General features: G+C 43.5%; 1 protein-coding gene across 8 annotated transcripts in view; it reads left to right on the top strand.

Moving 5' to 3' along the window:
• Positions 1 to 14,008, top strand: part of LOC115162863 (protein furry homolog) — a 273,622-nt gene that overhangs the window by 57,266 nt on the left and 202,348 nt on the right. For all 8 annotated transcript variants that reach the window (XM_029714316.1, XM_029714315.1, XM_029714320.1 and 5 more), the window contains exon 2: positions 11,007 to 11,206. In XM_029714316.1, the coding sequence (XP_029570176.1) occupies positions 11,007 to 11,206 (200 nt within the window). The remainder of the gene's footprint in view (positions 1 to 11,006; positions 11,207 to 14,008) is intronic.

Below are 14,008 nucleotides of genomic sequence, written 5' to 3'. Positions count from 1 at the left end.
ATCCGTAATGGGTCTGCGGTCAAACGACCACCCCTCATCAGTGTCGAACGCTCCCTAAAACACTTCAGCGAACAGGCCTTTCTAATCGACCTGGCCGGGGTATCCTGGAATGACATTGACCTCATCCCGTCAGTAGAGGATGCCTGGTTATTCTTTAAAAGTGCCTTCCTCACCATCTTAAATAAGCATGCTCCATTCAAAAAAATCTAGAACCAGGAATAGATATAGCCCTTGGTTCACTCCAGACCTGTCTGCCCTTGACAAGCACAAAAACATCCTGTGGCTTTCTGCATTCGCATCGAATAGCCCCTGTGATATGCAACTTTTCAGGGAAGTTAGGAACCAATATACACAGGCAGTTAGGAAAGAAAGCTGGGACACTGTAAAGTCCATGGAGAATAAGAGCACCTCCTCCCAGCTGCCCACTGCATTGAGGCTAGGAAACACTGTCACTACCGATAAATCCACAATAATTGAGAATTTCAATAAACATTTTTCTACGGCTGGCCATGCTTTCCACCTGGCTACCCCTACCCCGGTCAACAGCCCTGCGCTCCCCACAGCAACTCGCCCAAACCTCCCCCACTTCTCCTTCACCCAAATCCAGATAGCTGATGTTCTGAAAGAGCTGCAAAATCTGGACCCATACAAATCAGCTGGGCTAGACAATCTGGAGCCTCTCTTTCTATAATTATCTGCCGAAATTGTTGCAACCCCTATTACTAGACTGTTCAACCTCTCTTTTGTATTGTCTCAGATTCCCATTGATTGGAAAGCTGCCGCGGACATCCCCCTCTTCAAAGGGGGAGACACTCTAGACCCAAACTGCTACAAACCTGTATCTATTCTACCCTGCCTTTCTAAGGTTTTTGAAAGCCAAGTTAACAAACAGATTACCGACCACTAAGAATCTCACCATACCATCTCCGCTATGCAATCTGGTTTCAGAGCTGGTCATGGGTGCACCTCAGCCACGCTCAAGGTCCTAAACGATATCATAACCGCCATCGGTAAGAGACATTACTGTGCAGCCGTATTCGTCGACCTGGCTAAGGTTTTCGACTCTGTCAATCACAACAATCTTATTGGCAGACTCAACAGCCTTGGTTTCTCAAATGATTGCCTCGCTTGGTTCACCAACTTCTTCTCCGATAGATCATCAAAAAGAAAGGAGGGCTAAGGCACTCTTCATATAATTTATTAAAATGCCTTGACGTAACGTCAAGCATTTCATTAATTGCAAAACCACTCATGTCATCTATAGATTGGAATGTCCACAGTGCAAGGTGTTTTACATTGGACGGACAAAGAGATCGCCTTCAAGATCGCCTTCAAGATCGCCTAGCGGAACACAAGTACGCCATACGGGTAGGCAATGAAGACTACAAGTCACTACAAGTCCTTACACCATGGCAATCCTGCCTCCCTACAAGCTATGGGTATTGATCATATCCCGGCCTCTATTAGAAAAGGGGACTGTCTTAAACAGTTAAACCAAAGGGAAAGTTTTGGGATTTACAAACTACAGGCCACTAAATACCCGGGTTTAAATGAAAGATATGGATTTCTCACCCTTCCTGTAGGGTTGTGATGGGTCCATTTGCTGTCATCTAGTGGACGTGTTGCTCAATTGCCCTCAGCTATGTTTAGACTCTTGTTGTTCATGTTTTGCTGTGTTCTAGTGTACTATGGAATATATTGCTTTCTAATTCTTGACACTTCTCCCAGCCATATTTAAGGTTAGAACTACCTTTCTTAGTGTTCTGATACTTCTAGCTTGGAGTAAAATTTTTATGATAACATAGCTACAGTATTTCATTTTAAAGTGTGTATAGTATTGCTTACTAGGTGTGTCCAATCAATTTTAACCACTCCCTCTTCAAATTAGGGTTAATTGGAAAAGCTGTTAAAAAGAGAGCATTGTATTATTTCTTTGTACTCCCTGACGAATGCCATGCAGCCGAAACGCGTCGGATTTTTAAAAACATTGTTTCTATTGAACATGCCATACTAATAAAGGCATTTTAATCAATTATATGAAGAGTGCCTTGGCCCTCCTTTCTTTTTGATGACCAACTCACCCCTTTTACCAAAGAGCACCTTCTGTCTACCAACATTTACTATTGTGTACCTTAGTAGCGCTTCCCTTCTTCCTCTTTCTACTACTTCTCCGATAGAGTTCAGTGTGTCAAATTGGAGGGCCTGTTGGCCGGACCTCTGGCATTCTCTATGGGGGTGCCACAGGGTTCAATTCTCGGGCCGACTCTCTTCTCTGTATACATCAATGATGTTGCTCTCGCTGCTGATGATTATTTGATCCACCTCTACGCAGACGACACCATTCTGTATACCTCTGGCTCTTCTTTGGACACTGTGTTAACTAACCTCCAGATGAGTTTCAATGCCATTCAACTCTCCTTCCGTGGCCTCCAACTGCTCTTAAATGCAAGTAAAACTAAATGCATGCTCTTTAACCGTTCACTGCCCGCACCTGCCCACCCGTCCAGCATCACTACTCTGGACGGTTCTGACTTAGAATATGTGGAAAACTACAAATACCTAGGTGTCTGGTTAGACTGTAAACTCTCCTTCCAGACTCACATTAAAGATCTCCAATCCAAAATAAAATCTAGAATCGGCTTCCTATTTCGCAACAAAGCATCCTTCACTCATGCTGTCAAACATACCCTCGTAAAACTGACCATCCTACCGATCTTCGACTTCGGCGATGTCATTTACAAAATAGCCTCCAACACTCTACTCAACAAATTGGATGCAGTCTATCACAGTGCCATCCGTTTTGTCACCAAAGCCCCATATACCACCCACCACTGCGACCTGTCTGCTCTCGTTGGCTGGCCCTTGCTTCATACTCATCGCCAAACCAACTGGCTCCAGGTCATCTACAAGTCTCTGCTAGGTAAAGCCCCGCCTTAGCTCACTCGTCACCAAAGCAGCACCCACGCGTAGCACCCACCAGCAGGTATATCTCACTGGTCACCCCAAAGCCAATTCTTCCTTTGGCCGCCTCTCCTTCCAGTTCTCTGCTGCCAATGACTGGAACGAATTGCAATAATCTCTGAAGCTGGAGACTCTTACCTCCCTCACTAGCTTTAAGCTGCCAGAGCAGCTCACAGATCACGTCACCTGTACATAGCTCATCTGTAAATAGCCCATCTAATCTACCTCATCCCCATACTGTATTATTTATTTATCTTGCTCCATTGCACCCCAGTATCTCTACTTGCACATTCATCTTCTGCACACCCTCCCATTCCAGTGTTTAATTGCTATATTCTAATTACTTTGCCACCATTGCCAATTTATTGCCTTACCTCTCTTATCGTACCTCATTTGCACATGCTGTATATAGACTTTTCTACTGTATTATTGATTTTATATTTGTTTATTCCATGTGTAACTCTGTGTTGTTGTATGTGTCGAACTGTGTCACTGTGATTATGTGTCGAACTGTGATTTGGGTGGGCATTCTAGTTTTTCTATTTCTTTGTTTGCCGGGTATGGTTCCCAATCAGAGGCAGCTGTCTATCGTTGTCTCTGATTGGGGATCATACTTAGGCAGCCTTTTTTCCCACCTGAGGTTTGTGGAATCTTGTTTTTGCATAGTTGCTGTGTAGCCTGCAGAACTTTACGTTCATTTTGTATTTTGTTGTTTTTTCAGTGTTCACTTTTAATAAAAAGTAACATGTTCCCCTACCACGCTGCACCTTGGTCCAATCTTTACGACGAGCGTAACAGAAGATCCCACCACAAACAGACCAGACAGCGTGGCCTGGAGGAGCAGACATCCTGGACATGGGAGGATATCTTGGACGGTAAGGGATCCTGGAGTTGGGAGGAAATCCTGGCCAGAAAGGATTGCCTTCCATGGGAGCAGACGGAAGCAGTGAGGGAGCATCAATGGCGACTCCGAAGTTCACAACCACGACGGAAGCTCGAGAGGCAGCCTCCTCTAAAAAAATGTGGGGGGGGGGCACACAGGGTGGTCGGCGGAGCCGAGGGGTGAACCGGAGACAACATGGGAGGAGGTAGAAAGGTGGTCGGTCGACCCAGGGAGAGTGCCAGAGCCCGCCTGGGAGTCAATTGAGCAGTGCGATGAGGGATACCGGAGAATAGAGTTGGCGAGGAGTATGCGGCAACGCAGGCGTGTGGAGGAGCGTGTGACCGTTCAGGCACCATGTTATGCAGTGATTCGCAATGTGTCTCCAGTGCGCATCCACAGCCCGGTGCGTTCTTTGCCAGGACGGGTTGTGCTGGCTCTGCACTCTGTCGCCAGTGCGCCTTCACAGCCCAGTTCGTCCTGTGCCAGCGCCCCGCACTTGCTGGGCTAAAGTGAGCATCCAGCCAGGACGGGTTGTGCCAGCTCTATGCTCCAGACCTCCAGTGCGCCTCCACGGCCCAGTATATCCTGTGCCAGCTCCGCTAACCCGGTCTCCAGTGCATCTCCCCAGCCCGGTACGACCTGTGCCTGCTCCACGCACCCGGCCTCCAGTGCGTCTCTCCAGCCTGGTACGCCCTGTGCCTGCTCCACGCGCCCGGTCTCCAGTGCGTCTCCCCAGCCTGGTACACCCTGTGCCGGCTCCACGCACCAGGCCTCCAGTGCGCCTCCTGTGAGGGTTCCCAGTCCGAAGCCTCCAGTGACGATCCATGGCCCGGAGCCTCCAGCGACGGTCTGCGGTCCAGAGCCTCCAGCAACGGTCTGCGGTCTGGAGCCTCCAGCGACATATGATTTTCAGAGTAGGCACCGGTTGAAGGTGTCATCTCTGATGTCTCATTGGACACAGAACCTGTGTGGTTTAGGGATAACATTCCGGGAGTAGTAGACTCACGTCGCTTGAATTGAATGATAGATGGAAAGAAGGAGCAAAGCCTATTGGTTTTACTGTTGTTTGATGAAGTGGTTCTCCCAACTTATGTAAAACTTGGATATGTGAGATATGAGGTGAGACCATATGTACAGAAGCTGCTGCAGTGTCACAATTATTAAAACGTTTTGACACGTCGCAAGTGTTTGTCGAAGGAAAGAAATGTAGCAGTTGAAGAGTCAGATGAAGCATGTTGTTCTAATTGTGATGGAATCACATTCCTGAGTCCCCGGAGTACCCAGTACAGATGGAGGAGCTCACAGTAGCTAGGATCAGGGCCATCCAGCAGTTATTTTATGTGGAAGCAGAGAAAATAGCTGAAGGAGTGAGTAGCGATGAGATTGTAGTGAATGTCCCACAGTCTCCAGTGAACGCCATGCAGGAGAAGGATCCCAACACACAATAAAGTGATTTTGATTAGTGTTTCTTGGTTTTGGTAATTAGTATGAATTTGTTCATCCAAACTATATATATATATATATTTTTTTTACTACCCCGTACAGTATGTGGCGGCAATACACCATATGAGTGCCTATAAACCTCAAAGAAGAAGATGATTGTCAATGGATTGCACAACATTAAGGGGAAAAGCTACAGAAGATGATGGAGGGAAGATTGACGTCAACGGTAAGATAGTGGACAGGAAAAAAAGGAGGAAAGTGGTACATATTATGAGTAAATATGGAGTGGGGGAATGCTCAACCCTTCTAGAAGATCTGATGAAGTGGAAGATGGTGGACAAGAAAAAAAGGAGAAAAGTGGAACATGTTTTGAGTGAATATGGAAAGGTGGATCACACAGAACTTTTGCAAAACCTGCAGACGTAAATTGAATGTGACGAGAGTGAGGATGAATTTACTGCGATAGCAGGTGCCGTGATGACCGCCAAAAAGAAGCTGAGTGCAGAGGGAAGCGGTGTGGTGAGGAAGGTTGGAGTCGAGTGCAAAAAGACGGATACATGCTCCAGTAGCTTAGAGATGGAACCTGACGAGAGTGAGGATGAAGTACCTGCGGGGGCAGGTGCAGTGAGGACCACCGAGTTTGAGCCTCATCCCGATGATGACAAGAATGAATCTGGCTGATTCATATGTGATGTCAGGTTGGGTGGAGAAGAGGTTGGGGACTGTTGAGTCGGTGAAAGTAACTTGAATTCGACTCGTGATGATGTATTGTGTTTCTTCCATCCAGAAAAGTGCTCCGGGTGCTCCGGACCACTCGACTAGGGACAAGAACTGTGACCTGCTTTGCTCATCGGAGCAGGGCGCCATTGAAAGGAGTGATAACGGGGGTGGCATTAAGTGTTTGGGAGGATCAGCTGAAATAGAACTCAGACCCAGTTGAGAGCGTGGTGAAACGGAGAAGACATTGTCTGTCCTGCTGAGTTTTGATGCAGAGTCTTTCCCCGACAAGGTCAAGTTAGGATGTTCATTTATTCCATGAGAGCTTTTGTTGCAGCAGTGTGTAGGAGGGATATTCCTAGATGTGAGAAGTGTGAAGGAGGGCATGATATGAAGGAATGTGTAATATTGGTAGAGAAAGTTGTGGGTGTTAGCTCCGGGGGTGCCCATGGGGCTGGAGATTGGAGGTGTCTAGTGAGAGAAAGACAGGTTGATGTTGCCAGGGTCGGAGTAGTACAGACAGTGTCGTATGCTGAAGCAGTAAATAGAATGGTAGAGGAAGATGGGTACATGGTGAGAGATCCCGAAAGGATTCCTGTGAGTAAGTAGAGACCTACAGAGAGTGATGGGAATAATATGTGCTTCAGTAAGATGGGTTTCATAGCATTCATAGCCATGTTTGTCAACTGTATTGCAGAAATGGAATGTCACAGGAAATAGAGGTTGTGGTGGCAGCTGCAGAGAAGTTCTTGGGATTGCGAGGTTTTACTGCAGAAGAGTTGCGGGGGGTGTTGAGTGGTAATGTTTTGTCCTTCCAGACCGTTGGCCTGGAGTAAGATTAGGGTTAAATAGTGGAATGGGGTGGTGTTTTTTTGTTGTTGTGAGGGCTGATTTTTTTTTTTCTCCCAGTTTTGTATTACTATAATGGATTGTATAGTAGGTGGCAGAAATACACCAATAGGTGTAGTCTGCCCTTAAACCTAAAAGAAGAAGAACATTGTCAATGGAAGAGGCAAGTGCAGAATCCTCAGTTATTGCAGTTCAACCTCCAATTACTGCTGGTGGTTTGAACAATGTGCTTGACAATGCCTGCCAAGTAACATATAATGGCAAATTATCAAATACATAGAACAATGTTAAACATTTAGCCACTTCTGAAAATGTGATCTAATTCTGCACTAGACAGGACTTGAATCACCAAAATAGTGTATTCAACCTTTTTTGTTAATACTCCCAGCCCCTGGCAAGGTGCTGCACAATACTTGATTAAGTGGTGTTCCAACACACCATGTAATGTTTCAAAACGTCTCAGGATGATGTGGTTCAATATTTAAGGTTAAGGTTCCATCTCCTTCAAGTTGGTGGCAGCTCAGTTGCCACTAGATTTTGTGTTACAACAGTGTAATGCATGTTTCTGAGAGTGTATTCTGGGGTTGAAATCATACTTTATCTCAGAGTGAGAGTGTTACAAAGTAGCAAAAGCACATTGAGGTCAACGTTGGGATCAAGTTTGAGATAATGTTGTGTGGTGATTTTGTGTTTTCTTGGAGTCCTCATCAGCCTTAGGCCACGGAGAAGGCTTTTGTTGCCAACTTGAGAGTCTGGGATTTGATATGTGACTCTGATCTGCTTTAATGGCCCCTGATACTAACAGTAAAGACTGTGTAGTAAGGCTGCCACTGATGACCTCCTAGCTGTCCACTCTTATCTATCACACATACAGGCAAGCATATATACATACACACACCCACACACCCACACACACACACACACACACGCACACACACACACACACACACACAATTTTAACCAGCAGATGTACCCCAGTTCACTGACCTAGAAGTATAATTCTGGGTTGAGGTAATCCATGCTAAGGGAACATTTCACACCCCTATTAGGCGTTAGCACACGGCTCTTTGGCTATTTCTAGCAACATTTTTTGTTTATGGGGAGTTGAAGTGAAACGGTGAAACTGTGAGGTAAAGTCAAACTACTGTGTCAGTTGTTTATGTGTTTTATGGGCCGGGCCAAGCCGTCAGTGATTAAACTCAGGTCTGTATCACAGCGTTGGCTGAATGACGGTCACATGCAAGGAATTTCTTTCCTCAAAGGGCAATGACATCTTGAATAGCAGATGAAAACACCAGCTGCTAGCAGCTAGCCGGGGTGTTTTAATTTCCCTAGCCAGCCACAGATAAGGTCAGATCAGCTGGCTAATGCAGTGGAGCATTGGGAGAGAAATTCTCCAGCTTGTTATTCTCTCCTCTACTATCTGCTGGAGGAATTTTCTCCATGTCGGGAACTTTAAATAAAAGCACTTTTCAAAACCAGAAAGTGGAGGCACAGAATAAAATATTAAATGCTGCAGCAAATGCATGGCTTGTCTTCCCACGGTACCCAGTGGGCAAAATTTGGCATATGATGTATAGATATCTTTTTCATGACAACATCAAAATGTACTACGAACGACGTCATATTTTGGTTATTATCTTGTCAGTTACAACCAGATAAAGATATATTTTTCTTGTTGCTGAAAAGACGTTAATGCACAAATACTAGCGAAACGCATAGCATTACCAGGTATTGTTCATCCTGATCAGACAGGTTTTTTACATGGACGATACATTGGAGATAATATATGACAACTACTAGAAATTACAGAACAACATGAAACGTCTAAGAAGCCAGGCCTAGTATTTCTAGCAGATTTTGTAAAGGCCTTTGATAAAGTAAGACTGGATTATATTTATAAATTCAATTCAGTAAGTCTCTTATAAAACGGGTAAAGGTATTGTATAGTAACGCCAGGTGTAAAATAGTAAATAGAGGCTACTTCTCAGAGAGTTTTGAATTGTCAAGAGGAGTTAAACAAGGGTGTCCACTGTCACCATATCTATTTGTTATGGCCATCGAAATGCTAGCTATTAAAATCAGATCAAATAAAAACATTAGTGGATTAGAAATCCAAGGCTGAAAAACAAAGGTGTCTGCCGATGACTCAAGTTTTATTTTACATCCACAAGCTAGATCCCTGCAGTGTCTCATTGAAGATATGGATCACTTTTCTGGACTCTCTGTACTTAAACCTAGTTATGATAAGTGTACAATACAGAAATAGAAAACTAGTAAAAATAGACAGGATCCTGCAACCATGGAGAGGTAAATATCTGTCTATTAATGGAAAAAGTACACTGATTACTTATGCCGCTGCCTACTCCTGATGATTCGTTTTTCAAATCTTGCCTGGATGCTAAACCAGACAAGATAAAGTGTGCCTGTCTATGTAATGAATATGAACTGGGTAGGTTGAGATTATGACATGTAAAATCACTAAACCTCTCTCTAAAAGCTTCACTTATACAAACATTTTACTTGAACACTAAATGGTTCTCAAGTAGATTACTAAGAAAAGCTCATCCATTGTTTAAAAAGTGCCTTTGTGCAGATTGCAATGTCTCATTTTCGATTGATTGAAAATGAAACCTTTTTCAAGGTATCTCTCATTTTCAAACAAGCATTGGTTACAATTTCAATTCATCCCCCTGAAAAGACATAACAAATATTATGGTTGAATTCAAATGTGCTTGTTCATAAAATATCTATATTTATGGGAAAGATGTTTGAAAAGGGTATTTTGTTTTTAAATTATATTGTAAATTGGAATGGTAGAGGTATGTCTTTCATTGAGTTATCAGAATTGTATTGGAAGGTCTGCCCAATCCAAGATGACAACCAATTGATTACAGCAATACCCCAAAATGAAGGAGGAGGGTGACAGTGGGAGGAGGTAGGGAACTGGTCTGTCTGCCCAACATATAGGGTCAAAATTGGCAGATTAATAAAAAAAGCATTACTAAGAAAGTATACCAGTTTCATTTGAGGACCAGGATGTTAACAGCTGTGCCATACAGATTGCAAAATATTTGGGAAGAGATTTTTGATGTACCGATTCCATGGTATAGGGTGTATAAGTTGATATATAAAACGAAGCAAGACTTTGTGTATTTCAGAAAAAAAATGTACAGAATTTTTGTCACCAACAAGATGTTAAATATTTGGGGCATACAATCATCGCAGCTCTGCAGATTTTGTTGTGAGGATACAGAATCAATAGACCATTTGTTTTGGTATTGCCCTCAGCCTGTTTCTGGTCTCAGGTTCAGGAATGGCTGAAAAAGCATAACATTAATCTAAAATTGACCATAGAAATAGCATTGTTGGGAGATCTGGAGAGACTTGGTCAGTCAATTACTAATATACTAATACTCTTAGTAAAAGTATTAGGTGCAGGTGTTTGTACGCGTGTACACATGCATATACAGACACTCGCATTTAAACTCACACACGTGCACATACACGGACACACACACATACTGTACATACACACATGTAAATAGTGCCATACACTCAAACGTATTCATTTGGGCTTGCTGTTATGATTTTTGTTGTCCTTGTTGTCTTTTGTTTTTGCATTGTTTTCTGTTTTAATTCATTTTTCTCTTTTCGTCATTTTGTTGGTTGTTGGTGCATTGGAGGGACGATGACTTGGGGGGGTCTTGTGAATGTAATTACTTTATTAGGATTTTTTTCTTCGGGGGGGGCTGTGGGGGGGATCTTGGATGGTTGAGGGGTAGCTCTCGGGGAACTGTGGGGGGGGACTTTGGAGGGCTTGTGGCATGGCAGTTGGTAGCTTGGGCCGGTGGCATTGACCCTTGTTGCTTCTGTGGGTCGCTCTTGATGGGAGTCTGTTAGATGACTGAATGTAATGTAAATGTTGAGTGGCTTCACTGCAAGTACTGTAGAATGTATGTTTTAATATTCAGTAAAAAATAAAATAACATAAAAGAAGGTAACAAAACATCCTGATTCAACCAGTATACAACCTGACTATAACGTCCTAAACGACGGAGTACACTACTAGCAACAGTACGCTGCTGCTCTTACACAATTACAAATGTACGTCATTTCCTAATCCTACCTGTGTGTTGTGGTGTGTCCCCAGCGTCTCCAGTGGGAACCGGATACAGTAAGCCACCCATCCCTCCAGTGCTGAGTCCCCAAGGAGACAAGGGTCCTCCAGCCATGATGCCCATTAGCATCGACCCGGAGAGCCGGCCGGGGGAGTATGTCCTCAAGAGCCTGTTCGTAAACTTCACCACGCTGTCCGAGCGCAAGATACGCATCATCATGGCCGAGCCTCTGGTGAGTCAGCATGTTTGCCCTGTATATCTATCTGTTTGTCTGTCCATCTGTCCATCTGTCCATCTGTGTCTGTCTGTGTCTGTCTGTGTCCATCTGTCCATCCGTCTGTCTATCCATGTGCCACAACTGTAGACCAGGCGTTGTTAAAGCCGTGGTTGGTTTAAAACTTGTACTTAATGTGGGCAAGACTAAATATATGGTACCAGTCAAAAGTTTGGAAACACCTACTAATTCAAATCAAATCAAATTTTATTTGTCACATGCGCTGAATATAACCTTACCGTGCAATGCTTACTTCAAGCCCTTAACCACCAATGCAGTTCAAGAAATAGTTAATAAAAGATTTACTAAATAAATAAAAGTATTTTTTTTAAGTTACACAAGAAATGTAATTAACAATAACGAGGCTATATACAGGGGGTACCTGTACCAAGTCAATGTGTGGGGGTGTCAATGTAAATAGCCCGGGTGGCCATTTGATTAGTTCAGTTGTTCAGCAGTCTTATGGCTTGGAGATAGAAGCTTTTAAGGAGCCTTTTGGTCCTAGACTTGGCGCTCCGGTACTGCTTGCTGTGCGGTAGCAGAGAGAACAGTCTATGACTTGGGTGACTGGAGTCTTTGACAATTTTTTGGGCCTTCCTCGGACACTGCCTAGTATATAGGTCCTGAATGTCAGAAAGCTTGGCCCTAGTGATGTACTGGGCCGTACGCACTACCATCTGTAGTGCCTTACGGTCGGATGCCGAGCAGTTGCCATACCTAGCGGTGATGCTCTCGAGGATGCAGCTGTAGAACTTTTTGAGGATCTGGGGACCCATGCCTTTTCCTGAGGCCTGTTCGGACCTCCTTTTCCTTTAGTCCACGATCAGCTCCTTTGTCTTGCACACATCAAGGGTTTTTCTTAATTTTTTAAAATGTTCTACATTGTTGAATAATAGTAAAGACATCATAACTATGAAATAACACATATGGAATCATGTAGTAATCAAAAAAGTGTTAAACAAATCAAAATATATTTTATATTTGAGGTTTTTCAAAGTAGCCAAGTAGCCTTGATGACAGCTTTGCACACTCTTGGCATTCTCTCAACCAGCTTCATGAGGCAGTCACCTGGAATGCATTTCAATTAACAGGTGTGCTTTCTTAAAAGTTTATTTGTGGAATTTCTTTCTCTCAACCAGCTTCATGAGGAATGCTTTTCCAAGAGTCAGGCTGCATCACATTAGGATTGGGAGTCCCATAGGGCGGCCGGGGTAGGCCGTCATTGTAAATAAGAATTTGTTCTTAACTGACTTGCCTAGTTAAATAAAGGGTAAATAAATAAAATATTCAAAATAAAGGAGTTCCAACATATGCTGAGCACTTGTTGGCTGCTTTATCTTCACTCTGCGGTCCAACGCATCCCAAACCATCTCAATTGGGTTGAGGTCGGGTGATTGTGGAGGCCAGGTCATCTGATGCAACACTCCACCACTCTCCTTCTTGGTCAAATAGCCCTTACACAGCCTGGAGTTGTTTTTTGGTTAATTGTCTTGTTGAAAAACAAATGATAGTCCCACTAAGCGCAAACCAGATGGGATGGCATATCGCTGCAGAATGCTTCGGTAGCCATGCTGGTTAAGTGTGCCTTGAATTCTAAATAAATCAGTGTCACCAGCAAAGCACCCCCACACCATCACACCTCGTCCTCCATGCTTAACGGTGGGAACCACTCATGTGGAGATCATCCGTTCACATACTCTGCCGTTCTAATGTCCATTGCTCGTGTTTCTTGGCCCAAGCAAGTCTCTTCTCCTCATTGGTGTCCTTTAGTAGTGGTTTCTTTGCAGCAATTCAACCATGAAGGCCTGATTCACGCAGTCTCCCCTGAACAGTCGAAGTTGAGATGTGTCTGTTACTTGAACTCTGTGAAGCATTTATTTTGGCTGCAATCTGAGGTGCAGTTAACTCTAATGAACTTATCCTCTGCAGCAGAGGTAACTCTGGGTCTTCCTTTCCTGTGGCAGTCCTCATGAGAGCCAGTTTCATCATAGCATTTGTTGGTTTTTGCGACTGCACTTGAAGAAATGTTAAAAGTTCTTGAAATGTTCCGCATTGACTGACCTTCATGTCTTAAAGTAATGATGGACTGTCATTTTTCTTTGCTTATTTGAGCTGTTCTTACCATAATATGGACTTGGTCTTTTACCAAATAGGGCTATCTTCTGTATACCACCCGTACCTTGTCACAACACAACTGATTGGCTCAAACGCAATAAGAAGGAAAGAAATTCCACAAATAAAGTTTTCAGAAAGCACACCTGTTAATTGAAATGCATTCCAGATGACTACCTCATGAAGCTGGTTGAGAGAATGCCAAGAGTCTGCAAAGCTGTCATCAAGGCAACGGGTGTCTACTTTTTTGGTTACTACATGATTCCATGTTATTTCATAGTTTCGATGTATTCACTGTTATTCTACAATGTAGAAAATAGTTTAAATTATTATTTTTTTAAACCCTGGAATGAGTAAGTGTTGTCCAAACTTTTGACTTCTACTGTATGTTGTTCTCTAATTCTCGAGAAAAAAAATTCCGATGGACTTCAATATTTAATAATTGAATGGTTCTCCCATCCATTGGGTTCCTATATCTGGGCATTTGGATTGGCAAGGATTTAACATTTAAAAAACATGCTGATAAGCTAGTTAAAGGCTAAGATTTAGAAATAGATCTTGCCTCTCCCTAAACAGCAGGAAGCAGATTGTACACTCAACTTTCCTGCCAGTTCTTGACTATTGTGACACCATTTACCAGAATGCAGC

Source organism: Salmo trutta, chromosome 26 (genome assembly GCF_901001165.1).
Source record: "Salmo trutta chromosome 26, fSalTru1.1, whole genome shotgun sequence".
NCBI lineage: Eukaryota > Metazoa > Chordata > Actinopteri > Salmoniformes > Salmonidae > Salmo > Salmo trutta.
Note: the sequence above shows the minus strand (reverse complement) of the source record. Positions and strands in the feature narration are given on the sequence as shown.